Consider the following 17,145-nt stretch of genomic DNA (forward strand, 5'->3'; position numbering starts at 1 on the left):
TCCAGATTGGGTATTGCATTCTGAGGATTGAGCAGTGTTTATTCACTTACAAACCCAAACCCAAAAGACTAGATCAGCATATTTACATTTGCTTATAATTTTTATCACTTCCCATACAATTCACAAGCTTTCCGGGCTTCTTCCCCACAGGAGAGCTGTGTCTGGTCATACACCAGCATGGTATCGACATTGCAACGCCTTCTGCTGGTTTGCTTTTCCTTCTCCCCGGGGGACATGAGGGGGTCATCGCAGGACGGCTTCGAAAATTGATCCTGCGAGCTAGTTTCTTGTCCTACAACTACTAGCAAATCCTCGGTATCCATACGACTAACTAAGCTAGCACGACAGGTACTTTCTGATACCTGTTCAGACTCGGCGGTATCTGTCTGACAAAATTTGGATGATTCTTCTACGCCCTTCGCCCCATCCTCGCAAAGGTTTTCCTCAGAAGGGAGCAGACAGTTGATGGCTGGCTCTTCTTCGGAAGAGATTCCTGCTGTCGTAGGAAGGTGAGAAGTTTCATCTGCTAACGCAGAATTCTGTGCAGTATCGCAAACTCCTTGTCCTATCTCATTAGTTAGTTCAGTTCCTCGCGAAAGCTCTCCTTCCTTGGGGCTGACTTCCCTAGCATCAGCTTCTTCATTGTTTGCATAGCAGGTTTCAGCAGGTTGTACTGCCTTGGTCGTGAGCTCGCATTCTGGAAAAAGACAGTTGATACATTCAGTACTAAGCCTGAACTCCAAGCAAAGTGCGATGAGATGACACCGAACTCTTTTGGCCTGTGAAGTAACAAAAAAACAAAAAAAATGCCGGCACATCAACTTGAAGAGGCGGAACAATCACCTGATAGTGCCTCAGCTTGTTGACTTGTGTACAGGCTCTTTTTCAGCAGCACTGTTCCAGGAAAAACCATCAAGTTGATCTTGTTAAGTGCCTCCTTTTCATCCTTTTCCACAATCTTGAAGCCAAAACCTTCAGTCCATGTCTGCACCAAATCTGGGATGGCAGCTATCACAAGTTTTTCCACTCCAAAAGACCCCAGCAGCTGGACAAATCACATAGGAAGAGTGATTATGCTTAACTATGCCCATGAAGAATTGTTACGGATCAATACGACACAAAAGCTCAAGACACTGCTACATAGTAATGATTTTACTACCATGACAAAGCAAAGTTATCTTTAGTTTATGTTTCGACCATTGCCACCACCAGTATAGTCATCTCATGGATGACGCCACACACGCACACACACACAGGCATTCCTAAATAAGCAAATGTTCAGATAGAAGTAACCACTAGTACGATCAGGTCTTCTGTGAAAAGTATAAAAATGAGATAAATATTAGGAAGAGATGCGTTTTAACAATTAGACTAGTTTAGCCATACAAGCTCAGATTGAAGATATATTAATGTGGTTTTAAGGGTAAAATAAAAAGGAAGCACATGCTCCATGCGTCATTCTTCAAAGCTCCAATTCTCAATCATCAAAGGGAGGAAAAACCTCTGTTGATAAAAAATCTAACACCCATACATGGAGCAATCTCTGCACTTATCTTTACATGGTTAAGGATTGAGATTCTTATTCTCATCAGGGCAGTCGCCTGAGTACTCCAAAAGAAACAAGTTTGTTTCAATAGTTAGCTCATTGCAGTAAACATTTCCATCAGTGTCTCTCAGGTCTAGACAATTACCACATTTATGGCACTAGCATTTCCTTCGGTTGATCAAGTGTCTAGTCATAGAGCAATATTAGAGCTTACCTTCTCTATAGCAATCATAAGGCGTCGACACATTCCCTGCCGCCTATATTGGCTACAAGTTGCAATTAAGGGCATCTCTGCAACTGCTATTCCATGAATCCTGCAAACCGAAAACATGATGAGAGTATGTACACCTAAAGTTGATCGGCCCAGAGATGATCTTATCCCATAATAGTTTCCAAAGTAACTCAGGATAAGATACGAATTTATGAATAAGGCCTTTTCAGGACTTCCACCATTTGTGTTAACATAGGTTCCTCAGGCAACCCTACCTTGTTTAAGACAAATGTAATAGAGAGACAACTGTCAAGAGTACTCCTGAAAGTTTAGATGGTGCACATTTTACACTTCTAAAGCACACAAAAACGAGTGGTGAACAGGGTTACGATCATTATCAGGAAAAACACCAGACAACATCAAACTCAGTTAGAAATTAGAGATTTTCGCTCAAAAGAAAACTGTATATAGGAAGAATCACCAACGCATATAGTCAGTATTAATGACTAAAGATATTGTTCCCAAGAATAATCATATTTGGCAGCATCGCAAGATATTGAAAAGGATTCGTAATGCTCAATTCAGGACATTGCCAGGTAAATGAAGAATTCAAACCTTACACATGCAGCAGATATTAACACATCATCTTTCTCCAGGACCATGGTATAAAAGCCATGAAAGTTCAGCCTTGCAAAATCTGACCTAAATATCACCAAGAAAAGGAATGAGAATTAATTAGAAAGGTATGGAGCAAATATGGAGATACCTCATTGGGGTGGACAATGCCAAACTGAAGTTGCAAAACAAACAGGGGGAAGAAGAAAAACACGATGCATGACCAGAAGTCTCACAAAGTAAAGCCAGATAGTTGAAGACAATTAAGGTTTGCAAGTAAAAGAATAGAACTTACCCCCAATTATATAGAACATGAGGTATCATATCTATTCCTGTTCTTGGATCCAGCATGGAGACAAAACATTCCTCCATTATAGTCAGAGCAACAGCCAGTTTCGAGTTGCATTCTGCCTTAAGAGCAAACCCTTGGGCAGAACGAACCTTCTGGTCATCGTGAATGCATCTAAGCAGAGTCCAAGTGAACCCATCTTCAATATGGTTGATGAGACCAATACGAGAATGAAGCCCAGAGTAAACCTACCCACAGAGTTGACATGTGTATCAGTCAAAGCAAACAGAAATTGGAAGACAGCATTTTTAAACCTTTTCAGCAAATTAGGCAACCTCATAAAATATAATAATGCAGCCAAATGGGCAAGTTAGTTTGTCTCTTTAAAGATAATATGGTCTTTTTTTGGTTCAAACAAAGTCGTGTTTGAAGGATAAGCCAAGTTCCAAAGAGGCACTAAATTGAAAAGAAAAGGACGATGGTAAAGAATATGCTGACAAAACATTGCATTCAATACCCAATAACATAACACTTGGAAGGAATGGTGATGCTTAGAATGCAATTCTTTGAGGGTTTAGAGGGTTCATGAAACATAGAGGCAGAATGCTGTAAAAGTTCGCTTTCATTGCTGAACTTGGTTCTGGAGGGAGATAGCCGATGAGGAAACAAGTTCTACAAGTTCCCTAAGTCATCATCTACATTTCACGAGTTCCATAGATAACTGTCTTTCGTCCAATACAACGCTCGGATCTCTCAGTGCTTGCTTTTCTGGAAGCAATAACGGTTGGTCTGTCCAAAATTTGGCTAGATCAAACATCAAGCAGGGGCTTAAAAGCTGCAGTAATTTTTTCCTCAAAATTTGCATATGCTGATCCAACAAAACAAAATGAGCAGTTGCGTAGGAGCACACGCAGCAAGTAGAATATAGGGCTCGTTACCTCTTGACAGCCTTCACCACATAACCACCCATCAGTTATCTCCGGGTCTACATTCTTTTCCTTCATGCATGACTCGTGATCTGTTCATACATCATCCTTATCAAATGAAGTGCTTAAATTAGACTAAAAAGTTGCCAGGAGAGGCGTTATGGATTGAATAAATATACCAGTCCACGATAAACTTTAAAAAAAAGAAGTAAATTAGACATTTGTTATAATTGCTACATGGATCAATAATCAAATGAAAGATTCAAGCATATCTGAGTCTTCACAAAGACAAATGAAGAGAATGCTCAAACCAAATAACACCAATGAGGTATACCTCTGTCACCAGGAGATTATTTTGTGTGAGCACCAGACTTAATGCAAAAGACTGTACACAGTCGTTTGAAAATCATAAAACCACCAGCAGAATCAGCATTATCTTGACCTAAATACTATTTAATGTAGCAGCCAAGTTCCTAAGGACGGACAGAACTGCATTTAAATGATTTTTCTTGAAAAATTAAAATAAAACCACCCCTGAAGACGATACTATTCTCTTTTCATATATAAACCAGTCCTGCTAGACAAGCCTACCTCCACAGACTAAGCTAATATGCCTATTTCACAATTGAACTGAATCTTTAAATCCTCCATCAATGTTCCAGTTGTTTCCAAAAAAACAAAAAAACAAGACATCTGATAACAATAGATTGTAATAATTAACTTATCAACAACTAATCAGTGACAAACCCCAGGACAGAATTCACATGATACTAAAGCTCATTCATCCAGTGTCAAACATTCAACAGCTATTCAACGGTTCTCAAGGAGTGGAGGCTTTGGCTCGACATTTGAATCACTAAACCAGTCTAGGATTCTATGTATGTATAATATTTTCAGATCCAGGCACATCACGAAAACCATAACTAAGAGAGAAGAAATGTGTGTATTACATTTGTGTTCACACTGCAAACACTTCAGTGCATCATTAGAGCTTGCAGCCTTCTTGTCGTCAACTAGGCATCCACATATTCGACATGTGCAGTTGGGACAATACCAATTGCCCTCAGGCAGGTCCTGCAATGGTAAATGAAAATGATGTGACTCAATTGACTTGGTACATCTCATCCCATAGGACACAAGATACACAACCTAATGAATATGAAGAGAAATAAACAAGCTAAATATTTTGAAACATGTTACAATATTATATTTAAACTCCTCGCCTCTATAGCCAGAACTTGCATGTAAACCCACTTTAATATGAGTAAAGTTCCTGATCCCGATAGATGTTTCCTTGGCCAAAAAAAGAGGATTTGTTATGAGGTTGTACACTTTTATGTCTTTCCATAGTTTTAAAGGGCATTACTTAAGGAAGCCAACCAAAGAAGCAAATGTGAAACAGACACATGACATACCTCCGTCAGCAAGCAAGCTTGATGGAAAGTAGAAGGACAGTTGTCACAGCAAATCAATTCACCCCCATCACCACAGATTCCACAAGAATCATCATTTGGATCATTGTTGTCAACTTGCACATTCGGCCTTCCACTTTTCCTCAACTTATATTCAGATGACCAGGCCTCAAGTACACACAAGGCAAATGGCTCACCGGATTCCATGAAAAGGTTCAAGCACGGACGATTCTTTTTGAACCCTGCATGAACCTTGAATTGAGAAACTGATAGCACCATAGTACAGCACCTGCATATGATGCCATTCCAAGTAACCTGACCATCCTTCTTCACGGTATTGTCTTTAAGATCACGGTATTGGATAACATCATTAAGAGAAATTACTCCAGAATTTATCAACCATGACAACACAGTTCTAGCACCTAGCAAGGAACTCCCATCCATTAAGGGCTTGCCCCCCTTGCCGAAATTCCTTGGACGCAACTTGCATGCACCCTTCTGCTTTTTCAGCATCCTTCTAGCCCTTATTCTACGACACTTGGTTTTAGGCGTAGATTTGGAAGCACTTCCACTGACTTCTTGGTTTTTCATTATCGCTGAGACAAGCAGCTCATCATCTTCAATATCACACTTTCTTTTCTTTGATCTATTTTTCGAAGTATCACATTCTCGGCTACTCTTCTTATATTTCAGCTTTCTATTCTCACTCTGGTACTTGGGAAGGCTGAAACACGAGGACTTGCAACTTCCTTTAAATCTTTCTTCTGTTACCAAAAGATCCTGAACCTCATTCAACTCCGAGTGAGAGCTGTCTGTACCAATTCCTGGAGACTCGGCCTTGTTCGGCAAAGTCACGCCCATTATATCATCCTGGTCCAATGTTGTTGACTTTATTTCAGATATCTTCTTTGACTTCCTTCTTATTTTCTTTCTCAAACTAACATCTGCGGGAACATCAGCACAGTCCACTTCTTTGCCATGCCCAGACTGCTCGACAGCTCCGGAATTCAATACGATGGCTACACCTGGTTCATCTCTGTAAAGTGAACAAGGTGGATGACATTTAGATTTATCTTCCGAATAAACCAAATTATTTATATCAGACAAAGGTTCGCAAAATTGGCAAATATCTGGAAAACAAGAAGCAAAATACCTGGAACAATGACAAGGGAAAGCTGCTGGATTTATTCTTATCTTAATAGCATCTTGGTCCTTAAATGACTCTCCTTTATTTTCACAGGTCACCAATGATACATCTTCCAAAACCTGCTTATGTCTCTCCATGTCATGCTCAGAACCCTCTTCATTGTAACTCAAGCGATTCAACTTGCCATCCACACCCAGATGGAAGACTGTTCTCAATCCTTCAAGCGGAACACTTACATTTTCTGAATAAGCAGGACGATAATACAGGGTATGGCCAGATGAAGTGCCACCACCAGGACCAGGAGCCGGTAATGGTAGGGGATCCAGGTCGCAGATTTTGTTCCCCTGAGAGTAATCCGCAGTCGCATTGGCAGTTTGAATAAAAGGAGTGACGCCACTACCAGTGGTACAAAAAGACATCCCAGTCAAAAAAGTCCCAGGACTCCCATCAGTTCTTTGTATGCCATATCCTGAGGAACAGCCAGTGCGAGATAGCTTTGCAGAAGCAAAGCAGTTCCCATCAACATCCGTCACCTCACTTCCACAGGCCTGAGATGAATCACCAAGAAAACCAGAAATTTGGCTCGCAGAGAACAAGTCTCCACAGATATCATTTTTTTTCGCAGCCAAAGCAGCATTTCTTCTCCTGTTCATGTCGGTGAGCAAACTCGGTCTTACTTTTACTACTTCACCTTTTCTTAGTATACCAATTTTCTTATCAAGGAACATTACTGCCACAAAGGGATCTAAGAGATTCCAGCGATGAGCCAATGAGCTAGACAATTCTGACTGATTTAGTTCTCTCTCAATACTCAACAACAACTTTGTCAAATCTGACAGGAACAAACTGAAATCATTCCATTCTTTACTCTCATCTTCCTGCACCAAAGCACATTGATTGGCCAGTAACATTTGTCCGCATGATATCCACGCTTTAGAGAATTCACGGAATGACCTCCCTGCAGGTGATCGAAATTTGTACTCCGTATAACGCCTACTAGGTCTTTGATGCATGGTGATAAGCCATCCCGCTGCCATAAGTAAGTGAAAAGCATGGTGCTGGAGAAGACGGCGAGGCTCCTTTGCAATGGAAGAACCATCAGACACACTAATTGGAGGAAATCCATAAGCAATTGGCCTTTCATCAGCATGCAGGGGACTGGACTTGTCAGCGGCATTGGCAGATGGGCTTACTGCAACTATTCTGTTTGCAATGCTCTCCTGTGAAGCAGGTGAAGCAATAGCTTTCTTTACAGCAAATTCCATGCTACCATTACAATCTGAACCTGTAATTCTACAGTTTGAAGTACTAGTATTTCCCACACAAGCTTTGTTGTCCACTTGCATGAGCTCTTTTAGCACATAGGAGTTGTATGCAACCCCCTTACTGGAAGATTCTGCCACGATGAATTTCTCTTGACCAGACATGCCAGAAATATTCTTGTTAGAGCAGCATGATGAACTGAAACCTCTCTTCAAGTCTGGCACAGGACTAGCAAGCTGATCTGCTGGAAATTCAATCCCCTTTACGCAAGATACTTGGTCATTCTTATCTGTGAAACTGGAAATCTTTCCAGGATCTTCGTCTACAACAAAAGATTTCTCGCAGAAAGTATTTTTAGAAGCACAAAGACTGGTCAGAGCAGAATTTTCACCATTAGAACAGACTGAGAGATCCATTTTTCTACTGGATTCAGACTCACAGCTATTAGGTTGAACAGATGGTGACATTTTCTTTCTGTCACCAGTGTAATTTCCATAAAGTACCTCTCTAAAAATACTTAGCTCATCATTTGATCCCTCAAAACCATCATCACAGGGGTCCTCCATGTTGATAGCCAGCAGAATGCCCGCAACATAGAAAAATTACAATTTGTCCCCAGCCTCTTCAGTCTCTTGCTCCATAATGATCATCATCATTTTGAAGTGGCAGAATGCACCCCCGAAGTTAAAATTTCACCTGGAACACCTCTCTTGGAACTTTCGTGAAGCAATAGTGCATCGGTAAAAATTGTCCTCCATAAAGGACAACCATAAGTCTAGATCAGCAGAACTTGATAAAGAATCTGCGATATAAAACGAGAAAAAGCTAAAAGCTAAGATGCAGAGATAATTCAACAACATGGGAATAAAAGCGCGAGTAACTCAGCAACAAATTGCTTCTGTTGTCTTTGATAATTAATCCAACTTAAGCACTCACAAATTAAGAGCATCGTACTAACCAATCACAAATACTGCATACAATTAAAGCATGTGATACGAATCGGCAATGCTGAAACCGAACTTTCTTTTTAGTCCATGGAAACCATAAACAATTCCAATTGTGATGTTACTTTGAATCTGAAATTACAGTCCTGAATTCGGCATTTAACATGGTCCCATAGGCATGCATCTAGCACAGTTTAGATATATGGAACTGAACTTAACCAGTCTTATCTTGTCCCAACTAACTTGGCAGAAGAATAATACCCTCAGAACATGTTTCCACTTACCTAGTTGATCCAAGTCCCAGGTAAAATTGGTCAAGAAAGGGAATGTAGAGGGAAGTATTGAAATTTAGAACAAAGAAAAACTCAGGAGTTGGTCTCCAGATGCCAGAAGTACCTATAGAATTGAGCTAATATCTACCAAAATGTTCGCAGAGGGTTTCCTAACTAATAGAATACTGTTCTTCCGAGGTGTTGCTCATCCCAATAACAACTATGTCATCTACTCTTTGTGATGATTTCTCAATCAAATGAGAAACTGGAGTCTGAGCTAGAAGGAACATCCGCAGCAAATGGTAAAAAAAGCACACACCTGCTGCTTTGAAAAGTTACTTCTTCTGTAAATGAAGATACAGCTGGAGTACTTCGAAAATGGGTAAATTACTCCATACAGTTAAATCAGCTTGCAAATCAAGGAAGAAGAGGAATCAACGGGGATCTCATACAGCCATATCTGCAATATCTATGGTTTCTATCTGAACCATTCCCATATTCATTAAGAGATATTGACTCTACCACTTAGCTTAATCTAACTTCCCATTATTGCCTTGGAGCGTAATCTAACTTCCCATTATTGCCTTGGAAACCTAAGAGTGGTATTGTGGTTTTTATAGAGTCCCACTAGAGCAATCATTCACAGTGTAGTGTAACTTCCTTTTAAGGATTTCTATCTACGGTAAAAAATCATTTTTGTGCGAAAATACGTCACCTGTAAAACATTTCCTTGAAATCATTATCGTGTAAAAACACGTCGCCAGGAAAACATTTCCTTGAAATGTTCATCTATTATCACAACAAGTCAATTTAGCTAAGAAACCGCTCGGAAAACAGGTTCTGTCCTGTGGTGACTGATAGAAACCCTATAGCACTATAATACATGCACCACCTCAGCCAAATAAATAGGGTTTACACGTACGAATGTTGTAATTTTAACATATTTACCCAGACCTTTCTTTCTTTCAGACAAGTTAAAAATATGCAATCGCATAGATGATCTCACCACATTGGAATAACGAGTTCAAATCTATTTTAACGATAAACTCCTTTGGTTATTTAAGTAGGTGAAACCCACTCGAATTACTTCACAGTGATGATTGTGTCTTCCTTATGCGTGATAGATAACCAAAGAAAATCTGTTTACTTGGAGTTCTATGTTAGGTGTTTCAGAGGAAAAGAGAAGACACAAAATCCCCATCTCATTGAATGCTGACTTTGATCCAAAATCCCCATCTCAACCACCAGAGAACGGTCCCCCATAATCTCAACGAGTTTGTTTACATCCAAACAAGCAAAGTGCAAATGCATATAGAGAAGAAAAAAAACACCTTTTACGCGGCCCTTGCAATTCCATGTACATAGAACACACCATACACGTTTATTGGAAAAACAGAAGCTAAAAGACGAATCTTGAATAAAAATAGAGATAGTGTAAAGTGGATGTGCTAGGGTCAGCTCTGGCAGAATTACAAGATTGCAAATGTTTTTCCGCATCTCCATGACCATTCAAAGCTCAATACTTGATTGTGAGCGCATTATATGGGATTTCATGCAGGAAATAATGGTGAGTGCCCCTTAATTGGCATAACTAATGAACAAAAAGGAGACGGATTATCCTTCCTAAACCAACAGAAACCTGCAGCAACCGGTAGCAAATACAGAGGAAAAAGGAGGTCGACCAGGCACTCCACGGTCTGCTAAATGGTCCAAGATTTAGGATCATTAAATCAAAGTGAGGATCTCCTGTCCTCATTTAGGCACATGCCCAAACATGCAATAATGCTCATAGATAACAGCTGAGGCTAGACATTCACGCGATAATTCACCTAAGGCTCAAATCTTTGAATAACAACTCTCAAATATTGCTCCACAGCTGAATTTTCTGGGGGGCTGCATGATGTGTTATAGTCATGAGAGAGAGCGAGAGAGAGTCTGTTTGTCAGATAATTGGATAAGCCACCATTATCGTCAATCTCAGCATTACGTCTTGCTGAATTGCTCAGGTTGCAAAGGCTCGGCGACGAATTGTGGGGGAGAGAGAGAGAGAAAGAGAGAGAGAGAGAGAGAAAGGTGATAATCACGATCGTTATCGCAAAGCAAAGATCAAGGGCATCAAAGCCATGAGAGCGAGAAGCAACATGAGCAATACGTGAACGCGCATTACCACCAAATCAAGCCCATTCCGAGAAGAAATTCAAGTTATCTCCAGAACGATACACACTCCCAGAAGCCAATTCTCGCTCGAATCCGCTCCCCCCCCAAAACAGAACACACCAATTCCCAGCGCCTCGGCCATGGAAATGACAGGCACCCGAGCACAAAACACCCAGCTAAAACCGCATTACCACCCTCGAAAAGAACGACAACCCAGATGAGATAGAGCAGATACGGGCTCACCTCGGCAATGCAGCTCCTGATCCGCATGCAAGACCGAGGGGGACGGAGGCCGAATCTTGGGGCTAGGGTTTTGGCAAACGAAGGAGGCGAAGAAGGGAGGCGAATTTTTTCAGGGAGGAGATGGAGAGAAGCCACCGAGCGAGAGGGGGGGAGGGGGAGAGGGAGAGAACGAGAGGAGAGAAGGTGGGGTAAGAAGGGGGGGGGGGGGTTTTGTTGTGTGCTATGGCCTCATTACTCCCTCGTCATCGCAACGTACACGAACCCCACTCTCGCAAAAAAGAGAGTGCTTTGGGAAACCCGAATCCTGCTCTCATGTGCAACAGATGGCATTTACCCCTCTCTCTCTCTCTCTCTCTCTTAAAATCTCTCTCTCTAGACCCCTCCTCCTTCCTACGCTCGCTTCATGCGTATGCTGATTGTACTTTCCCCACTCTCTCTCTCTCTCTGCTTGTCTCTTTGCGTTTCCCTTTTTCTTCTCTTTTTTCCCATGTTTTGAGATAAAAGCTCGTCGCACGGTACACCGTGCTCGAAATCGTGAGCCCTGGTGTTAATGGGCGTCTCTACAAATAAAAAAGACTTGTCCTTTTTTCCAGGTTAGCTCTCTCTCTCTCTCTCTCTGTCTCTTGGATGGGGAAGGAAAGCCGAGAAGGAAGGTGTGAGTGAGTGACCGCTGGCTTCGCGGTTTTTCACGGAGGTCGGTTTCGTTCGCTCGCTCGTTCGTTCGCTCGCATCTCTTTTAAGGGAAGAACATGGGATTCTCGTTGCGGTCGCAAGTTCGAGAGTTAGAAACGAAACGGAGGTGGCGTTTGAATTGAATTCCGCCTTTCGTTTGCTTCCCGAGCAGCAGCCTGGTTACTCTTCGCAATCCCTCTGCATGCGATCGTGACCGAATGGGGATCGGGCTTGAAGATGGGTTTAAAGTGTTGGGACTTTTCGCCCATCTTGTTGCTGTTATTGCTACACGCATGCATTTTGGCCGCGCTTGGATTTGGGATTTTGGGTTGGCTTGTGTTAAGATTTGTGTTGGTTATGCATGCGCGATCGTTTACGTGACGACGATGGTAGGTATTTGTTCGAAAAGGGGAAAGTGTTCATCGGGATGCCGTTGGAATCAAACTTTTTTTTTTTTTGGTCCAACCAGGTACCATTTCGTTCATTCATTCAAAGTGGTACTAAACAAGCGTTGAAGACAAGAGTCAAGGCATAATAAATTCCAAAAGTGTTGGGGTGGCTTAGATAGCCAATTACATGGGAGTTTCCTTTTCCGATTGGCCTTCGCGGTCCAATCTGCAACTTGGTTGGCTGTTGGAATCAAATTTGATTAACCGCTTTGTTGCTCAACATAGAAAGGTTGTCGTTATGCGAGAATGTATCTAACCGGTACCCTTCTCTCTCCAAGATTTGGCGGCGGATATTCGATGAGAATGTCTATGAGAATGCGCTTTTAGCAACTAATTGATGATGTCCGGAAAAGAAAACTTATATACATGCTGTAAACTCGATCTTTGACCTATTTAAGAATTCAACCGCAACCGTCAAGCACACGTGTACCGTCAATTTTGTGATCATGAACATTGGCATACATTAAATACATAGCGAAATGCTGGAATGTTGTGATTTTTTTTTTTTTTGTGACCCAGGGAACCCCCGCACGGCCGACAGCCGGGAGGTAAACCCTGGGGGCGACACGTGCTAGCCACCACACACGTGCACCGGTTAAGTCACCCTACGGCACCCGGGATTCGAATACTCAACCTTTTGCGAGAGGAAGAGTGCGCGCTCCAGCAGCGCCACCCAGGCGGGTGGTGAATGTTGTGATTGATAATCTAGAAATTTGAAATTAATTTTCTTACCTCTAAAATTTCTTGAGATATATAGATTAAATCTTACAATTTTTTTTTATTTTTTAACTTAAGTTGATTGCGGTTATTAAATCAAAATCTTTAAAGACCTCCCTCTCTTCTTCAACCTTCCGCATGGGGAGGACCCTCTCCTCCCTCTTTTGTTGATTTGATTTGTGTTTTTTTTTTCTTTTCTTATTTTTTCTTCGTCTCCCGATCTAATTTTGGATTTGGGAGCTATTCTCTCCTAATCAAAATCTAAAAGTTTAATAATATTTTCAGTGATTCGATACTCTACACTTTGTCCATATACAAGTCTTTTGTCTCTAGCTCCAATGGTGATCATAGGAGCTCTTACTTCTTGCCGAACGACAATATTATATCTCTATTTGCTGAACCTGTGTTTGGTTGTCTTCGAATGGTGTTGGTGTAGAAGAAGCTGAACTAAGGCGTGCACTGCCAACTGGCAACGCCATGGATATTGGAGAAATAATTTACAGAGTGTGCTCATCACTAACGAAGATATGAAATTCAGTAATCAGAAGCCAATAATTTTGCTTAACATATCCGTTTTTATGGAGTGAGAGTGTGCTTAGGATTTTTCGCTATCTTGTTGCTGTTATTGCATGCATTTTCTCCACACTTAGGATTTGGGTTGCTTGTGTTAGATTTATGTAAGTTATATATATGTGCAATTATTTTACGTGACGTTGATGGTAGGTATTTGTTCGAAAAAAGGAAAGTATTTGTCGACATCGTTCGAATCAAACTTAATAACCGCTTTCTTACTTAATATTGAAAAGATTGTCGTTATTTGAGAATGTATGTAACCGATATCCTTCTCTCTGGAAGATTTGACGGCGGCTATTTGATGAAAATGTTTATGAGAATGCAATTTTAGCAACTAATTGACAATGTCCAGAAAAGAAAACTTTTGTTGTCGGGCATAGATGTTATAAACTCGATCTTTGACCTATTTAAGAATTCAATCGCAACCGTTAAGCCCACGTGCTCTTTCCTTTTCGGGATCGTGATGATTGTCGTGAATTAAATACTTAGCAAAATGATGGAGTGTTGCAATTCACAATATAAAAAGTGAAAATAATTTCCTAACTGAATTTTGTCGAGATAGAGATAAGACCTTGCAAGTTATAACCTTTTGACATATAAAAAACCCTAGCCGCTTTCTCTTCTTATCCATCTTCTCAACTTGAATTGAGATTTTATCTCCTCATCTGATGTGGAAGTATTTTATTATTTTTATCTTGTTTCTACTTTTCTTCCTCATTGTTGATGCTCTTTTTTGCTTGTTGAGTTTATCTTCCGCTTCCATCAGTAAGAGTCAACCCGATGATTCAAATCCTCAAATCTATGAGATTCAATGGAATTGAAGAGTAATACGGTGAGTTCATACTCCGCTGGAAGCAGTTACACATCTTCTCCGAGTTTCGGAAGCTCTCAACTCCCGATCTAAATGTAGATTTGAGGCTCTTCTTTCCCGATCTAGATTTAGATTTAGGAGTTCCTTATAGACATTTTCGTGATTTGGGGGCTTATTTAATATGTTTTTGGTGCCTCCGTACGGTGACGGTATTGAGAACGTTGAATCTAAGCATACATTGCTCACTGGGCAAGCTGTAACTATTGAAGGAGATTATGATATGTGCTAATCACTTGTGATATGAGATTTAGTAGTCGGCCGCCATTTGTTCTGTTTCAATGTTGAGATAGTTTTGTTCTTGTAGGTTGATAGTGTGCTTATCATTGCAATTTGTATTGTACTATTCTACTTTACCGTTTGAAATTTGTTTTGTTTTGAACCTCTCACGTATCATCTTGAGATCTTTAGAGATGAACAAATTATTAACTTTCAACCAAAAAAAAAAAACTTAAGTTGACTAACCATTGCTTCCAATTTTCATAACACGGATTAAAGGTATCTCTAATTCCATATGGAATTCTATTTGTCTTGCTTTTGACAGGAAGAAGCGGCGAGAATGTGTGACCAGCCTCAGTGATTTTGGAATTTTATTATACGAGTTTCATATTCGTGACATAATGCTCGATTTAAACTATACCTATTACTTATTTGAGCGGGTCTGTTATCGCCATGCCCACTAGACCAATCACTGCGATGGTCTATTTGTCTTGCTAATTGGCATACAATTGTTGAAAAAAAACAATAAATTACATGAAATTTTTTGAAATTCGATGAATCAATGACACTATGACCTATTTTACCAATAAAATACAATAAATGCACAATTATATGAAAAATTTTGAAATTCGATGAAGCAATGACACTATGACCTATTTTACCAAAGATTATAATTGGTTAAATTATACAAATGGACCTTGAACTTAGATCCGATGTGCATTTATGGTTGTTCAACGTGGCCCTAAACTTTACCTCAATACGCAATGTCGAACCCTAAAATTTTAATTTATTTAATGTGATTCCTGAACTTATGATAAATGTTCAATCTAGTCCATGGACTATTACATTTTTGGATTCAATCTAATCTCTGAATTATATATTTCAGGAACTAAATTGAACAAATCAAAAGTTTAGATATCACATTGCGCATTGGGCCTAAATTCAAGAAAACCATTCGTATTATTTTCCCATTATAAATAATATAAGTGCAAATTATAATATCACACTTACCACTCATCTGGGTTTTGACTTGCTTTTACCCACATTGTCACAGGACTTGGGATTTCTCTTGGGCTATAAACACAGAGAACAAATTGACATGCTAAAATACCGGCCTATAAAAAAGAACGTGCGCATCTTTTGGACAGGGCCAAATAGCCTGGCCTATGTATCGCCACAAGTGCATCAGGCCCATCGTCCCGCCCAGCCCAAATTAGCCCAGCCCATTAAATCATGTACTGTATCGTCCCACTCCAGAGAAAAAAACTCTAGTGTCCAAGAAAATATTGGGTGCCTCTTGTGATTCCACCGTGGAATCATTGCAACCCTGAGGTCGCGACACGTGTCCTGTCACGCCCCGACCCGTAATCGCTTTCAATACTAATTGATCGATCATGACCGGACCGAGCCCATGACTTGCGGGAATGAGTTAGTATGTCTCGTTCATTTTATTCAATGCGCAAGCCGAAGCAATTCTAAATGAAACATCACAAGACAACATGAGCAAACCATTGCACGTTGTATTCATATAGCTCGTGCTTATTTAATAAGCCCGTTCTTCAGGCCCTTACAAACAACACACATATTTTTACATGCCTATTACAAAGGCTATAGACAAGCAAAAATTTGGCTTAGGTGATCCTACTCCCACTACTACAGCTCCTCGCTCTTTGTACTCCGTTCACTAGCACGTCTCCTCCCTAGTCCCGTCCGTTTGACCATCCTACGCTCCACCCATGAAGCTCCCTGGAACCGGCCCGCCGTTTTCGCCAAAGGGCCCGTTGAACCAGCACAGGGGTCCAACTAGATCTCCATTCGACCAGCACTACCACGCCACGTAAGTGTGGGGTACCAAGTCCTCGAGGCCCTCGTCCACCATGACATGGGTCGTAACCCAGCAGAAGACGCGGCGTTCACGGGCATCAATCACGTTGAGCACCTCAACTTGCATCTTCACGGGGGTGTCGAAACGGATTGGGGGTGATGCCATTCTACGGATATGAAAAGGGAAACAATGGGGAATGAGTCGGAGAGACCCAATAAGCGAACTCACTAATATCAAGCGAGGATGAAAGGATCGCCGTTAACATGAGTCGACTCTTACCGTATCGACATCGATGGCAAATCAATAGCAAAGCACATGCCAAAAATTAACAAGAGAACATCAAGCATGGCTATTACACGTGAGTTTCACTAGCCAAGTTCCAGTTTTTGTCATAAGATATTATCGTGAACATCCAATACACAACACAAGCAAGTCATGGAAAGAACCATTCACAATCAACCAAATAATCGAACACGGTCCAAGCAAATCACGTCCCAACGTATTTCATCTTCCTTTCCGGATATTAGGGAATTCACTTACTCAATACAATAAAACTAGAACACGTGAGAAACGAAGAAAGTGAGAGATGCGTAGCTTGAGCATGTGAACAAAGTGGGGTCTTTAATTACTCGTTTAGTTGAATTTCTAGGAACACGTTTTGCTTGTGGAGCACATGCTTTTTGTACAAATTCATTAAAACCAAATATTTCTCCAAAATTAAATGCTAAATGCTCAACGGAAATAAATTTGCCTAATTCTTCCTTATAAGTTTTTTCATTAAAACGAAATAAAGGGGA

The 17,145-nt window shown here is 40.7% G+C and overlaps 1 protein-coding gene across 4 annotated transcripts; it reads right to left on the reverse strand.

The window, feature by feature from the left end:
- Positions 1-56: 56 nt before the first annotated feature.
- LOC115681200 (increased DNA methylation 1) lies at positions 57-11,178 on the reverse strand. Of its 4 annotated transcripts, none has more exons than XM_030605065.2 (10): positions 11,026-11,178; positions 6,153-8,211; positions 5,003-6,035; positions 4,538-4,661; positions 3,600-3,679; positions 2,668-2,909; positions 2,373-2,459; positions 1,761-1,860; positions 844-1,045; positions 57-697 (listed from the first exon to the last, which is right to left on the reverse strand). In XM_030605065.2, exons 2-10 carry the CDS (start codon positions 7,973-7,975, stop codon positions 105-107), a joined length of 4,284 nt encoding a protein of 1,427 aa, XP_030460925.1. In that variant the 5' UTR covers positions 7,976-8,211; positions 11,026-11,178; the 3' UTR covers positions 57-104. The 4 variants fall into 4 exon arrangements, with proteins under 4 accessions (XP_030460925.1, XP_056173046.1, XP_056173045.1 ...); XM_056317071.1 differs by lacking the exon at positions 11,026-11,178 and adding an exon at positions 10,793-10,998; XM_056317070.1 differs by lacking the exon at positions 11,026-11,178 and adding an exon at positions 10,455-10,686.
- Positions 11,179-17,145: the final 5,967 nt, after the last annotated feature.

The sequence above is a fragment of the Syzygium oleosum genome, unplaced genomic scaffold (genome assembly GCF_021117445.2).
Source record: "Syzygium oleosum isolate NSW1041296 unplaced genomic scaffold, Sole_v2.1 Sole_v2.13, whole genome shotgun sequence".
Lineage (NCBI taxonomy): Eukaryota > Viridiplantae > Streptophyta > Magnoliopsida > Myrtales > Myrtaceae > Syzygium > Syzygium oleosum.

Bases quoted from the DNA above. Each gene is read 5' to 3' on its own strand.
- LOC115681200 (XM_030605065.2), bottom strand. From the start codon at position 7,975: ATGGAGGACCCCTGTGATGATGGTTTTGAGGGATCAAATGATGAGCTA. The intron at 2,910-3,599 runs GTAACGAGCCCT...CTCTGTGGGTAG, and splicing joins GTGGTGAAGGCTGTCAAGAG to GTTTACTCTGGGCTTCATTC. The intron at 1,046-1,760 runs GTAAGCTCTAAT...TGATTTGTCCAG, and splicing joins TTATGATTGCTATAGAGAAG to CTGCTGGGGTCTTTTGGAGT.